The sequence below is a fragment of the Anolis sagrei genome, chromosome 1, assembly GCF_037176765.1.
Source record: "Anolis sagrei isolate rAnoSag1 chromosome 1, rAnoSag1.mat, whole genome shotgun sequence".
Lineage (NCBI taxonomy): Eukaryota > Metazoa > Chordata > Lepidosauria > Squamata > Dactyloidae > Anolis > Anolis sagrei.
The window spans coordinates 32,733,271-32,747,541 of record NC_090021.1 but is presented as its reverse complement, the minus strand read 5'-3'; the positions used below and the strand labels follow the sequence as shown (position 1 = coordinate 32,747,541).

Genomic DNA, 14,271 nt, shown 5'->3' with positions numbered 1-14,271 from the left:
GACAGGTTTACTGTACTTATTGTCTAAGCAAGGGTAGATCATAAGCTGATCACAGCTTACATATTAGTATTGCCTTATTTCCTGCACTTTCCTTGAAATTCTTAGGAATGACCCAGCAGGCACTTCACACAACTCATGCTTGCCAACCTTAGAAGTGCCACTTTTGCAAGGCTTGTAGCTGGGGGAAAATGCTCTATAGAAATCTGATGTCATGGTTTCACGAAAAATGGAAGACATATAGATAGGGGATGAACCGCATGTGGAAGACTCAGGGGCATAACAGTGAGCTGAGGTTATTCTTGGTTATTCCTCTCACTCGGTGATTCTCAACCTGTGGGTCCCCACGTGTTTTGGCCTACAACTCCCAGAAACCCCAGCCAGTTTACCAGCTGTTAGGATTTCTGGGAGTTGAAGGCCAAATATCTGGGGACCCCGGCTGGGATTTCTGGGAGTTGTCGGCCAAAACCCTTGGGGACCCACAGGTTGAAAACCACTGGGCTATCAGATGTGAACTTACAAGGTGGTAAGTACGTTCAGGAAAACAAACTAACGCATAAGCACAGTGCTCAGCTTTTTTTGTTACAGAAAACCTCTTTTTCCTCAATCAGTCCCAGGTAAAGTAGACAATAAAAAGATGTATTTAGTTGCTTGTATTCAGGCAACTAATTCACAGACTCATATCAATCCTTTAGACATCTGAAAAAGAATATTCAATTTGTTGTACTAAATCATATTTTTCTCAACTTAAAATGAAACTAATATTGTGCAGGGAATTAGTAGGTGAAGCTGAGGGTACCATAGTTATATCTCAGCAAAAGAAAGTCATACTGTTGATGTATTATTTACAGCTCTTTTCAAGTACATGTCCTACAAAAATAATGTTCTTTTAGATTTAGTCATCTTTTGCTAGTTATTATGGAAGTATATGCTATTCTCTCTACACTGAAAAAAATCCAAGTTTGAATGCACTTGACCACACCAAACATGTCAGATCAAATAACATTATTTCAAGCACAGGAAAATTCTCCCATTCTCATTTTTTTTTCCAGAAAGCTCATATCATTGTTTCTAAGTATGATCACATATCCAGGAAAAAGGTTGGGGTCAAGGTTGGTGCCAATTCCAACTTCGATCAACTCCAGCTAGTACTGTCTACACTGACTTGGGAGTAGCTTTTCAAAATACTGGGCCTTTTTTTCCTTTATCCTTTTGGATGGAGAGTAATAGGACCTGTATAGTCAGCCCTTCACAGAGAGAAAAGATGCATCAGAAGGGGAAAACAAGACAAGATCATCAAGAATGAAAACATTATTGGAAGCCCAGACTGAATCTCCTTAATTCAAAGGAGGTTCCGTCTGAAAGGAAGGCACCTACATTTTCCAGCATCTACTAGTCGTTTGGACTTATGGTGGCCCTAAGGGCAATCGATCACAAGTTTTTCTTAACCCAATTTGTTTACTAATGTGACATAATGTGACTTGCCCAAAGTAACCTAGTGGGTTTCTGTGGTTGACCACAGGCTGGGGCAACGGCATTGAAATGCTGGTCTCCCAGAATCCTAATGCAAGACTCAAACCACTCCACTACATTGACTTTCTTGGTAAGCCATATAACACCTAGTTCAGATTGAATCACAGATGAGTAACCTCTATTTTCTGACACTGAGCTCTCTGAGGATGCACATGAGGAAAAAAATAGAAGTGGTCAAGAATTCACTTCTGGCTTTGAAAAGATAGTTATTGTCAATGTCAAACTGTGCAGGAGACTGAGACCTGGGTTACTGTGAGTTTTCTGGGCTATATGGCCATGAAAGCCTTTGACAACACATAGACTGAGACATATTTAAAAAGTGATTCTTTGCTTCTAAAACACTGCACGAAAGGCTGTTCACCATCTCTATAGACAATCTGAGGAGGGCTGCAAAAACAGCCCCGGAGCCAATGCAGCCCAGAGCCATGTTTTGCACATACCTGCTTTACATGGCTCTGTGGTCAATATCAGTAGCACTTCAGCAAATCCCTCTCTTTTTTTTAAAAAAAAAAAAAACCTTTCAAAATGCTTTAAAGAGAAATATGCAGATCAGGATGAAAAAGTAGGACTAGAAAAACCAAGTCAGTGTCTTCAAAGGAGTCTTTGTGCTTTGACAGTAGTTTCAGCCTCCAAGTCAGCATAAAAGCACCAAAAATGCATGCAAATTAGGACAAATTATTATAAATGGAAGAGCAAGGGAAGATTAGGGCATCTAAGATACTAGGAACATGGTAATTTGGGAGGAGGGCAAAGCTGCAATTTTTTTAAAAAACATTATTTTATATTTAAACCTGAAAAATTAACAACTGGCACAAGCGCTATGACTCTAACATAAGGTATCAGCCTGAAAAAAAAAGTACAACTGATGACAGTTGTCATTTCCACGTTGAATTAAATGAGGTTTACTCTCAGTCAAGTATATAGTTATGATTCCACATAAGGACTGCAAACTGAATTCCTTACAAAAACTTTGTGATAATTCAACCAGAATCACTCAATGCTACCCCACCTCAGCCCTCTCCAATCTTCCCTGCAAAATGCCTGACATGATTTTGAACGGGAGCTAGCAGTTTGCTTTATTAAAAAAGAAAATAACAGGGTTGTACATGTAAATAAATGTGTCTTTCAAAAAAAAAATTCTGGGGGAAAAAGAGGAGTGGGGGAAGGCTGGTAAATAACCACTATTTAGCCTACAGAAGAGAAGTTGATTTTAGAAAACCTTTAAATACATAGAAATTAGCAACTGTTTCAGTATGCTAATTTTTTTTAATTAAAAGATACTTCTGCAGCAAGAGCTCTTTCATATGCACTGCTGACTCTTCATCAAAAGCAAAGTTTCCAACTTAACACCAGCCTAGCTGGTGGCAGCCTGAAGGGTTACCATCTGCTGCCACCGCAAGTCACGGTGGCCACCTTCAGAACATATGCATCAAAGCGCCAAGATAAGAGACGGAAGGAATGCCGCAGAATTCGGCAGAAGGGAGTCGCAGGCCCAGAGGCGGGCAACAAGCAAGCCACCCGAAACGGGGAATATGGTGAGCCATTAGTCACCTTATTCAACTCCCTGCCAAGGTCGCAAGGGACACAACTGGATGAACTCAAAGCCACAAATAAATGCACCTCCTCAGATGGTGCTTAAACACAGTGGAATTATGCTATCAATTTAGCATGAGGGCTTTGCCTCCCTCTCCGCCACCTGCCCCGCTGTGTATTTTCAAAACACAAGTTTTTAATTGTGACCTCCTCACTTCAAAAAAAATTTTTAAACCCTCCCTTTTATTTACTTTTCAAAAAATATAGTTTGGAAGAAACCATTTCCTGTTTGGTCTGGCAACAGACATCTCTTCCCCAAACAGGAAAGACTGGTGCTGAAGCATACAGGTATCTGTATGTATGTGCCTCCAAGTTTCTGGTCAAACTGTGGCAACCCCATGAATTTTAAAGGTTTTGAGACAAAAAATATTTTGAGATGGTTTTGCAAGATCCATCCTCTGAAATATAGCCTATAGTAGGGCTTCTTAAAATTTTTCCACTCAGAACTCCTTATGGCCCAAGAAATTTTAAGTATAAGTTTTTTGTTTTTGTTCTTTAATGTCAGGAGTGACTTGAGAAACTGCAAGTTGCTTCTGGTGTGAGAGAATTGGCTGTCTGCAAGAACATTGCCCAGGAGATGCCTGGATGTTTAATGTTTTACCATCCTTGTTGGGAGGCTTTTCTCATGTCCCCGCATGGGGAGCTGGAGCTGACAGAGGGAACTCAACCTGCTCTCCCAAGATTTGAACTGCTGACCTGTCAGTCAGCAGTCCTACCAACAAAAGGGTTTAACCCATTGTGCCACCAAGGGCTCCATGTACAGGTATAAGTATAAAAAACAAACATTTCTTGATAGCAAATTAGCATTTGCAAGGCTTGCTAAACAGGCTGATTTCCCTTTTTAAGAAGTATGGCTGCAGCATCTCCTGCTGAGTCCACTTTAAACACTGTACAACAGATTCATGTAAATGTCGAAAACAGCCAAGAAGTGATGTTCAGAAAACTTTTTGGGACCCCAACATTGAGCTAAGGGAACCCAATTTGGGGTCAAGACCCACAGTTTAAGAAGCAGTGACCTATGGCACCTGGCATTCACTAGCCATCTCCAGGGCTGACTCTGCTTAACTTCCAAGACCAGATGGGATCTGGTGCCTTTCGAGTATTTTGGCCCAAACAACTGTAGCTGCAAAAGAAATAACATCTCCTCTGGCTCTTTAGGATGGAGTGAAACAGCGACAGCAATTGCTTCTTTATCCAAACTAAAAGTATACAGCAAGATTTTGTGAATCCCTGAGAAACAAGAATTAATCTGCAGCAGGGTACACTGAGGGTGGGAGTGCATATCTTTACTCTGGGATGCAAAAGTCTATCCTCTGCAAATTTTTATGTTCCACTGAATCCTGTCTACATTTTGGATAATTCATCTCAAATTGTGAAACTTTGTGCCATTCTTCTCCAAAGGATGACCCAGTAGGTGATTGAAGAGCTTGGGGAAAGTTTAGTTTAAAGCTCCATGAACCATCATGCTGGCAGGGGATTCTGGAAGCTGTAGTTCCAAAAGTATTCCCTCATCGAGCTATGAAATACTTGCTCAAACTCAAAGTCCTAGTTTCTGGGCGCATCTTAACAGAAACATTACCAGCTTCCTAGTGCATACCACACAGAGTGCCCAGGAAGTAGCCAATTAAACCTGTAATTTTAAAAGGTTAAATATGTACATTTTTTAAAAGGCAGATCAATAGTAGCATAATACACAAGGGTATTACTATAACTGTAATTAATGAGCTACAGTGCTGTCTCCTCCCATTACAAGTCAATAGGAAAATAACATAATGTTTTTAAAGAATTTCATGACACCCATTTCTAAGCTAGATTGTAAAACCTGGAATTAATTTCACAACCTTGAAGATTTCTGGGGGCCAAAGCAAAAATATGAGAAATCTACAATTTGATCATTTTTTTTCATTATTTCAAAGCAGCTGGAGGATGCTGATAATTTGATTAGGAAAGCAGTGCTGGACAGGGGTTTTTTTACCATTTCTCCGCATGCTATTTCATGGTCTCACTGTCTAATTGCCTCACGTGCCATTTCTCTCAAGTTATTAAGAGTTCTATTTTAGCATAGAAGAGATCACCTTTGCTGCATATTTATGTTTTTATACAGGACAGAAAGGGTATCTGTGTGCCTTTAAGTCACCAATCAACTTTTAGAAACTGCACAAATTTCACAGGGTTTTCTTAGGCAAGGAATACCCAGTATTTGTAGGCAGTCTCTCATTCAAACAGTAACCAGGATATACCCTGTTTACCTACTTATCTGTGCCCTGCTTGCCCCACCAGCTCAACAGACATCTTGAACAATGATTAATCTATGTGCCCCCAAGGAACTGGGAAACTGATGCTTCTGTTCCATGTTTAATGTTTTGTCTTATGTCAGATACAACAGGTTGCATTTTAATTTAATTTTAGTTGTTAAGGCATAATTTGTTTTTATATGTTGGGTTGTCATTTTTTGTTATTATGGATGTATTGTTGTTGTGTTCGGACATTGAATTTTGTTGTGTTCAGGCATTGAATGTTGTCTTTTATGTTTGGAATCTGCCTTGAGTCCCCCCGGGGAGATAGGGCAAAATATAAATAAAGTATTATTTCACTGACACAAAAACACAATCTGTCACAGCAAATGAGATCTATATGCTGGATTTCATATCATAAAATCACAAGTCGAACACTTCCCAAGCATCTAGGACTGTGTGATGTATTTTCGAATGATGCGCGCAGATCCAAGTAAGTTGTTGTTAGTATTATTATTGTTATTAATATTATTATTAATATTATTATTATTATTATTATTCCAGGACTAGATGGGGTTTGGTGCATTTAGGAGAAATAGGGGGACCTTATTACTTTGTTCTGCCAAGAACTATCCAAATGTGAAGAAGATTGTAGCCTGTGTTGTAAGCAATTTAATGAAGATTTATATTTTGAAGATAGTGGTGTGTGTGTATATCTTGTCCTGGGGCTCAGAGAGTTTGACTTCCAAGAAAAAGATAGATGAAGAAAAGGGGAAGTATGATGGGAGGAGAGGAAAAAAGGGGAAGAAGGGAAGGGAAAAGAAGGACAGAAGGGATGGGAAAAGAGAGGGGAAAGAACAAAAACAAAGGAAAACAAAGGAGGGAAGGGAAAGGTATATGTGGGAAAGCAAGAGAAGAAGGAAAGAAAGATGGACAAGGTGTACATGGCTCAAACAAAATGCCACAACCAAAACACAAACCTAGGCAAGATTGGGTATTATAAACAATTGAAACTGATGCTGAATCTCTTGCACCTGTCTGTCTCAAACACACACAAACATGAAATTCAGATTTGAAAAACTACTTTTAAGAAGGCCCATGATAATAACTCACTGAAGCCATCCATGTCTGACTATCAGCAGAATAGTGTGCAGTGTCCCAGAACATCTTTTTGTGTCCATTCCATTATGGATAACGTCAGCATTTCATTATATTCATTCTTACCAAGAGCAACTTCCCAACCTCTGATGTGGAATACCACTGCCACCTTGGCTTTACTACACAGACATTAAAACCTAGCAGGATCAGGCAGAACTAGATGAATTGGTTCCATTTGGGGTGACCAGCTGGTCCAGCCTGGACAAAACCACCTGCCCAAACTTCTGCAGCATGGATCACCTCCAGGAGGCAAGAATCCTCATTCGCTGGCTGTGCTTTCCTTCCCTTCTCTCGCTGTCTCTCTCTCTTTACTTGCCAGCAAGAGAAAGTTGAGGGAGAGCACACACAAGGCTGGCGAGTCCTTCTGCGTTTGCTGATCTTGGGTCCTTTTCTTTGGTTTGCAAGGTTGGCTTAGAAGGCAAAGATACTGCCTTCAATTTGCTGACTGCCAGCCCCTCACAGACTGAAGTAGTCTAGCTCCATCTTGCTGCTACACAAACATTTCTGGTCGGTGCCCAACAATGGATGAATCCCACACATGGCTGCACCCCAAGACTTACAGCTATCTGCTCCATCCCTCCTGGTGAAGGATTAAGAGGTTAAGTAGTTCCTGGACTGTCCCGTCTTCTTACAGATTTACAAAGTATACACAGCTGAAAGCTATCATCAGCTGGTAAAATTGCTCTTGCGCATCTAGGCTGTTTAATAAATATGCAAAGAAAGAAACACCAGACCAGATCAGACCCTTATAAGCAGATGCAAGCAGATGAAAAGGGGAAAGGCATTGACTTACAAGCCTGACCTCATGCCACTGAAGGAAATGGAACTAAATTGATTCTAATGTAAGTGCCCTGAAGTTCATAATTCAAGCAGAAAGACAATATTGAAAGGTCTCCTGGCATTTCAAGTTTAATGCATTACACATCATAACAGGGAAAGAAAAATTGCTACTTATTCTTGAGACCACACATTGACTTTGTTATAACAACCAACTATTTGTGTGAGAGTATATGTGTATTTGTATCTATATGTATATATGTATACTATTCTTTTCTCACCCAAAGAACTCAAATATGTACCCCAATCTAGAGCCCTGGGCATGCTCTCACATCAGTGAGAGAACTCTGGACATGCTCCAGACAATAATCGGCGGACTCCTCACTCTTTCCAACCTTCTGGCATTTTTAAAGTTTGCAAATTGCTTCTTGCCACAGCCAAAGTAGCTGCATTTTTATTTATCCATTTTCTCATAAAATATATACCCCATTCCAATGCTTCTAGAAAAGCAATTCCTCTTTGAATTAACCCTTCACAAAGTAATTGGAAACTTTTAAAGGGGAGGAATTGAGTTTTTCCTTTGAAGCTCTTTACATTGGGTCCTTTGAATTACAGGGTTACAAACATCCGACTTACAAACGACTCATAGTTAAGAACGGGGGGGAGACAAAGTGAGAGAAATCAAGCCCTCAGTAAGGAAATCCACTCTTGGAAGAGTTATCACGGAGAAAAGGTGTCTCCACTGAAGCTTTAGCACTAATCCTTGTTTCCACCATAAGCCAGATTTTTCAAAATCCAATTATCACAGGGACAGAAAGTGAGATACAATCTTCTGACAGCATAGACAGCAAAACAAAAACCACAGGGGTTAACCTTTCCCTATGCTACCCAAGACATACACACACACACACACATACACACATTTATTTATTTATTTATTTATTTATTTTTGCTTCTGTACCCCAAGGGGGACTCAAAGCGATTCACAGCAAAGTAAATGGCAAAATTCAATGCCTCACAAAGTATAAAACACGGCACATAACTAAAATACCATATAATAGTAAATTAAAATCAGTGAGCTATAAAACATCAACCATAAACAATATAACATAAAACATTAGACACTGCACCAATCCCTAAGTTATCTTGGCTGCTTCATCTCACTCTCCAAATGTTTGCTTTAAAAGCTATGTTTTGAGTAAGTTCCTGAACACCAGGAGGGAGGGGGGCAATCTGATCTCACTGGGGAGGGAGTTGCACAGCTTAGGGGCCACCACTGAGAAGGCCCTGTTTCTCATCCCTACCAGTCACACCTAAAGTATATATATATACTTTAGCTGGAATGCCACATTTAAAATGTACCTGTTCTGGCTTACATACAAATTCAACTTAAAAACAAACCTAAACAAACTATCTTGTTTGTAACTTGGGGACTGCCTGTAGTGATACTTTTATTTCGCCAACCAAAATGCATCATGCAAGCTTTCAAAGCTCTAATGGCTTCTTAGCCAGGTAAGGATGTGGAAAGTCACACAGAAGAAGAAAATGGCAATATCAGAGTAACAGGCTTACATTTTGCCTCAAATATTAGTCTGTTGTCAGTTAAGATGGTCTGGAGGGTCTCAACACAGCGGAGGCCAATCCCCTTCTTGACCAGGTGGGGATGGAGACAAAGGGAATATAATGAATGACAGGCAATAAAATTTCAACCCCATTGACTAAAGAAATTAAATCGTTGTACATTTGGGTTAGCCAACAAAAGTATAATCAGCTCTCCACATTCGCTGGCGCTAGGGGCACAGGAGCCCATGAAAAAACATAAATAAAAGGAATAACTTAATAAAAAAAACTAAGATAGCACACCTCTAGAAATTTCAAGCATGAGTCTATGGTCAACTTCCATTAGAAGTTGAACACAGAATTGCACTGGAAGACTTGGAGAGTTCTAGAGAGAACATTTTATTCAAATCTCTGAATCATCAGATCTGCAAAACTAAAAACCACAAAGGTACGGGGTTAATTGTATCACTATTTTGTGAATTTTGTTGCACGACCAACATGGCTACCCCTGAATATGTTTACAATGACATGATGACTTCACTCTGGACAAAGGCTACCAGTCATGGGCTGCCACACAGTGAAGACATTGCCCTTTGCTACTCTGCTTCTGAATATGCATGCCCAGTGTAGAGTACATCTCACCACATTGAAACAGTGGATGTGGCTCTTAATGAGATATGCTGCATTATCACAAGATGTCTATGCCCTACATCACTGGAGAAATTAGACTGTTTAGCCAATATTGAACCACTTGATATTGCTGGGAAGTGGCAGTCTTTGGTAAAAGGACCAAGGCATTGATGTCTTGGGTCAATCCTCTGATTGGATATCAGCCAGCAAGCCAATGCCTTCAAACAAAAAACAGTTTCCTAAGATCTACAGAGATACTTGCAGGAACACCTCAGCGAGCGAGAGTCCAAAGTGGCAGGTTAAAACCCAGAACCTCAATCATTGGCTGATACCAGATGAGACTTAGAAGACACTGAACAGACTGCATTCTGGCACCATGACATGCAGAGCTAACCTTAAGAAATAGGGTCACAAAGGTGGCGTCCACGACATGCGAGTGTGGAGAAAAGCAAACCACAGACCACTTACTACAAGTCAGTCTGAGCCCTGCCACATGCACAATGGAGGACCTTCTTACAGCAACACCAGAGGCACTCCAAGTGGCCAGTTTCTGGTCAAAAGAAATTTGGCGTAATGCCAAGTTTTTTACTTTGTTTCTGATTTTTTGATACATTATAATTGTATTCTCAGTTTGCTTCTGACACAATAAATAAATAAATTCTGTGGCAAGTTTCTAGGGGGAAAGGGGGAACAGGGCAAAAATAAGATAGAAGAAGCATTGGTTTAAGATACTTAAAGGGTTGTTCTTGCAAGAAAAAACCTAGATCAGGTCTAAAAATCATGCTGTTGGACTTCAAGTCCAAGCAGATTTAGCTAGCACAGCCAGTAGAGAGAAGTGCTGGGTACTGTTGTCCAACAACATCAGCAAGGGTGCATGATTCCCATCTGACTCTAGAAGAACTACTGAAAGTGGCTAGTAGCATTTCCATCTCAATCCTAAAAGTGTGATACAGAAGGTGATGGTTCTCCAAAACCAAACAGAGGTATCTTCAGAGGAAAGCCAGGTTTCAGCAACCTTCCTTGGCACAGTAATCTCTCCTTTTTGGGACGATCATCTTATCAAACCCCCCAGTCTCCCTAGGAGCCTCTTTTAATTCCCATGACAGCTGTCAGATGAAAATCATTACAACAGGTCATAAGTGTGAATGTGGAGAGAAACGCTATGAGCAGGAATTTAGCATTCTGTGTATAGAACTTTCCTAAAAGATCCATCTGTCTGAACAAATCCCAGCCTCAGAATGCCATCTATGCAAAGTGTCCATTTATCTGCATTCAAACGGAGGTGGGTACCACCTTTTCTGTGAGATAAGGCTGCGCAATTTTTCTATCTTATGTTCTTTCAAAGTTGTCATTCATGTGAGAAGCCTGTAACTTATTGCCACTTTTCTTCTTCTCCTTTTTTTGCAAGTTCACAGTAAGCAGGGCATTAAAAAAACAGCTCTCTTCTCTCAGAATGGCACCAAACATGTGCCTTATACTTTAGCTCAAATATATTTTGCATGACCTTACATGAATTGCTTAGATAAAAGCCTTTTTTTCCTTCTGCTTTTGTTATTTTAAAGTGCAGATGCATTTGAGTCATTTTCCCCCTTTGTTTCATATCCTTAAGATCCACAGCTTCAAAGACAGAATGTCAGCATGCAGTCGATTTATGACTGAACTCTTGAAGAGACACTGAAGAATTACCTTGTCAATCACCCCAAGGACTCTAAAGGCCTTCAGTTCCTCGGCAGGGCTCCTTAGGTTCCAAGAAGGCCTTGAACTTAGTGATCCTGGAGGCTAATGGAAGATATCAAAGATTACAACATCAATCAGGGTGGTACTTGAAGGAAGACTGCCTGCTGAAGCAAATGCCAGGCTGAAGGAAACTAAATTTATCATAAATCAGAGAGAGGGGAGATGAAAGAAGTTTGCTGTTTGTCCTTAATGCAAAAAAGAAAAAAAGAAGTTGAGAGTAAATAAATTGCAGGGACACTGAAAATGGAAATATAGCCCAAAAAAAGGGAAATATTAATATATATATATATATATATATATATATATATATATATATATATAAAATATGCTCGCAATTTAGGCAATTTCCCTGCTCTTTGCACACACAATGAAACTCAGGAACATTTCTGGAAAAGAACCATCTATACCCATAACTGTGGGCATGAAATAATATAAATAGAGAGGCAGAAGTATAGAGGAGACAGAGGAAATGGTTGCTGTGAGTTTTCCGGGCTGTGTGGCCATGTTCCAGAAGCATTCTCTCCCGACGTTCAGGGCGAAATGTCAGGAGAGAATGGCCACACAGGCTGGAAAACTCACAGCAACCAAGTGACTCCAAACATGAAAGCCTTCAACAACACGTCTTAAATATATCAGAAACTATCTTTACCCAACCTGCTGTTACTTAACTGTCAGAAGGTATCTCTAACCTTTATTGACCATGCTGACTCTGGCTCATGGGTATTGTAATTCAAGACACCTGGGCTGTTGAAATCTAGTGAAATATTGTTTTTAAAAAGGAATCGCTTCTGAAATGATGGGTAGCATTCCATGCCCAGCTCTCTACAGATAGGAAGGAACTTTTAGCACCAAGAATTGCAGAAAACCTATGCATTGTATAAATAGATTTCCATGGAATCCTAATCTGCATGGAATATGGGTGTCTAGGGACAAGGGCATTTCCATGTCCAATTTTGGGAGTGGGGCAGCATATGACCCTTCCTTCACATGGGGAAGAACAGGAACAGATAACCATGAGCCCGCCAGATGTTTTGGACTGCAGCTCCATGGCCAATAACCAGGGACTATCTAAGCTGTACCCCAAAACATCTAAAGATTGCCAGTCTATAAATTACTGGATATATAACACATTGAGAGAGTAGCACAGAATACTGGAAAGGGGGAACAGAAAAAAAGTTGAGGTGAGACCATAATCTTCCTCTGGCTTTTATACAAAGCTTTTCTTTGCATCAATGGGACAAGCAAAAGAATTTCAGAAATCCAGATGTGCAAAAATCTGTTTTTAAGTTTGGCTATAATCTCAACAATAAGGTTAAAGCAGAAGAAGGAGTTGACAAATTACAAGTCATAAGACACATGCAGCTCCTCAAGAAAGACCCTTAAACTGCCCACCAAAAAAAGGATAAAATTTTGAAGTCTGCCAAGCATATGCTCATTTCTGTTTCTGTGTTCTTTTTTGCTTGCTGTGAAAAAAACAGCTCAAAACAAAAATAGAAAGAGCAGTAATTGCCATTCCGTAAATCAGAATAATCTCCCCTCCACTTTCCTTGTTCTCAGCAACTAGCTGCCTTTGACTTTTCTTAGGGTTGTTCAAAGTAAGATGAAAGACTCATTTGCCCTTTTTTGTCCTTCCATGATACAAATGTAGACAGACAGGAAGTTTGCAACTTTTAACGTTCGCTACGTGAGAGCAGTCATTGACAATCACACATAGTTTTGTGTGACTGCAATAAAAGACATCTATGCTAAGAACAGAAAGGTCCTCGGGGATTTATTTTTATTTTTATTTTTATTTTTTGCTGCTGTTGAAGAAGGGCAAAGTCAAGATTTGTTAAAGGATGACTTGGGCCTCAACTGCAAATCCAAATGCAAGGATTCCAGCTCTACAATTCAGACTTAGCTTTGTCTGCCAGAAGTACTACTATAATGAGCCATTACGCTGGGTATCCCTTATGTGAAAATGCTTGGGACCAAAAGTGTTTGGGATTTTTTCCATTTGCACATACATACATAATGAAATATCTTGGAAAGGGGACCCAAGTCTAAACATGAAATTTGCTTATGTTTTTTATATATTTACATTACATACATAACATGACAGTAATTTCATAATCATTATATTTTTAATAATTTTGTTCATGAAACACTGTTTGAGTACACTGAATATGTTTGAGGTGGTAAACAATAACAACAGATAAAATCCTGGTTCTCTTTTCATTAAGAAGATCTTCTTTAAAAGGAAGCTACAAATAATTATACCACTACTGTTATACTGATTTCATTTCAATCTTTTTAATTAGACTTCACTATTACTGATCAATTTTAATATATATTCCTCTTTATTAAGTGGAAATTCTGTACACAGATGAAGTTATCCCCGACAGGCCAAACAGGCCAGGAAAACTATCTCTAATTTGTTCCATATATTCATTTAACATTATTAACTTTCTACTGATAATCGTAAGGTGATACAAGTAGCTACAAACAGCAAAAAACGTTTGTATGCATGTGTACAGTCAAGGGCACATACACACAATGTTTAAAGTATTCTATTCATAAAGCAGATCTTACCCCAGATGTCGAACCATCTTCTGATGAGGGTCTACAATACAGGCTGGAAATTTTTTCTGCTCTCATCAAGTATTCTGAAGTTTTCCTTTTCACTGCTTCACGGCGAGTTGGACTTGATTCTCCTGTGTGCCAAAAGACAACATTTATTGCTACAAGACCATCAGCTTTGCAAAGTTTAATCTATCAGAAAACCTACATAAAAACTCTAAGCATCACTCAAGTCAAAAAAGAAGCACAATGAAAGCCCTGGCAGACTGTGCAAAAAGAATCTGCGAACCTCACCTCCTCCAAGGTGAACTGAACCAATTAAACTAGGCTCTACAGGCCAATGGATACTCCACCACACACATCAGAAGAAATGCAAGACCAAGAACAAGCCATGAGAGTACAGACAAAGATCCATACATCAAGTCTACCATACATTATGAGAACCACTGACCACATAGGGAAGCTGATGAAGGAACACAACCTACAAACTATC

General features: G+C 39.6%; 1 protein-coding gene across 2 annotated transcripts in view; it reads right to left on the bottom strand.

Moving 5' to 3' along the window:
- Positions 1 to 14,271, bottom strand: part of RPS6KC1 (ribosomal protein S6 kinase C1) — a 122,797-nt gene that overhangs the window by 49,249 nt on the left and 59,277 nt on the right. For both annotated transcript variants that reach the window (XM_060754289.2, XM_060754290.2), the window contains 2 exons: positions 13,791 to 13,912; positions 11,169 to 11,261 (listed from right to left, as the gene is read on the bottom strand). In XM_060754289.2, the coding sequence (XP_060610272.2) occupies positions 11,169 to 11,261; positions 13,791 to 13,912 (215 nt within the window). The remainder of the gene's footprint in view (positions 1 to 11,168; positions 11,262 to 13,790; positions 13,913 to 14,271) is intronic.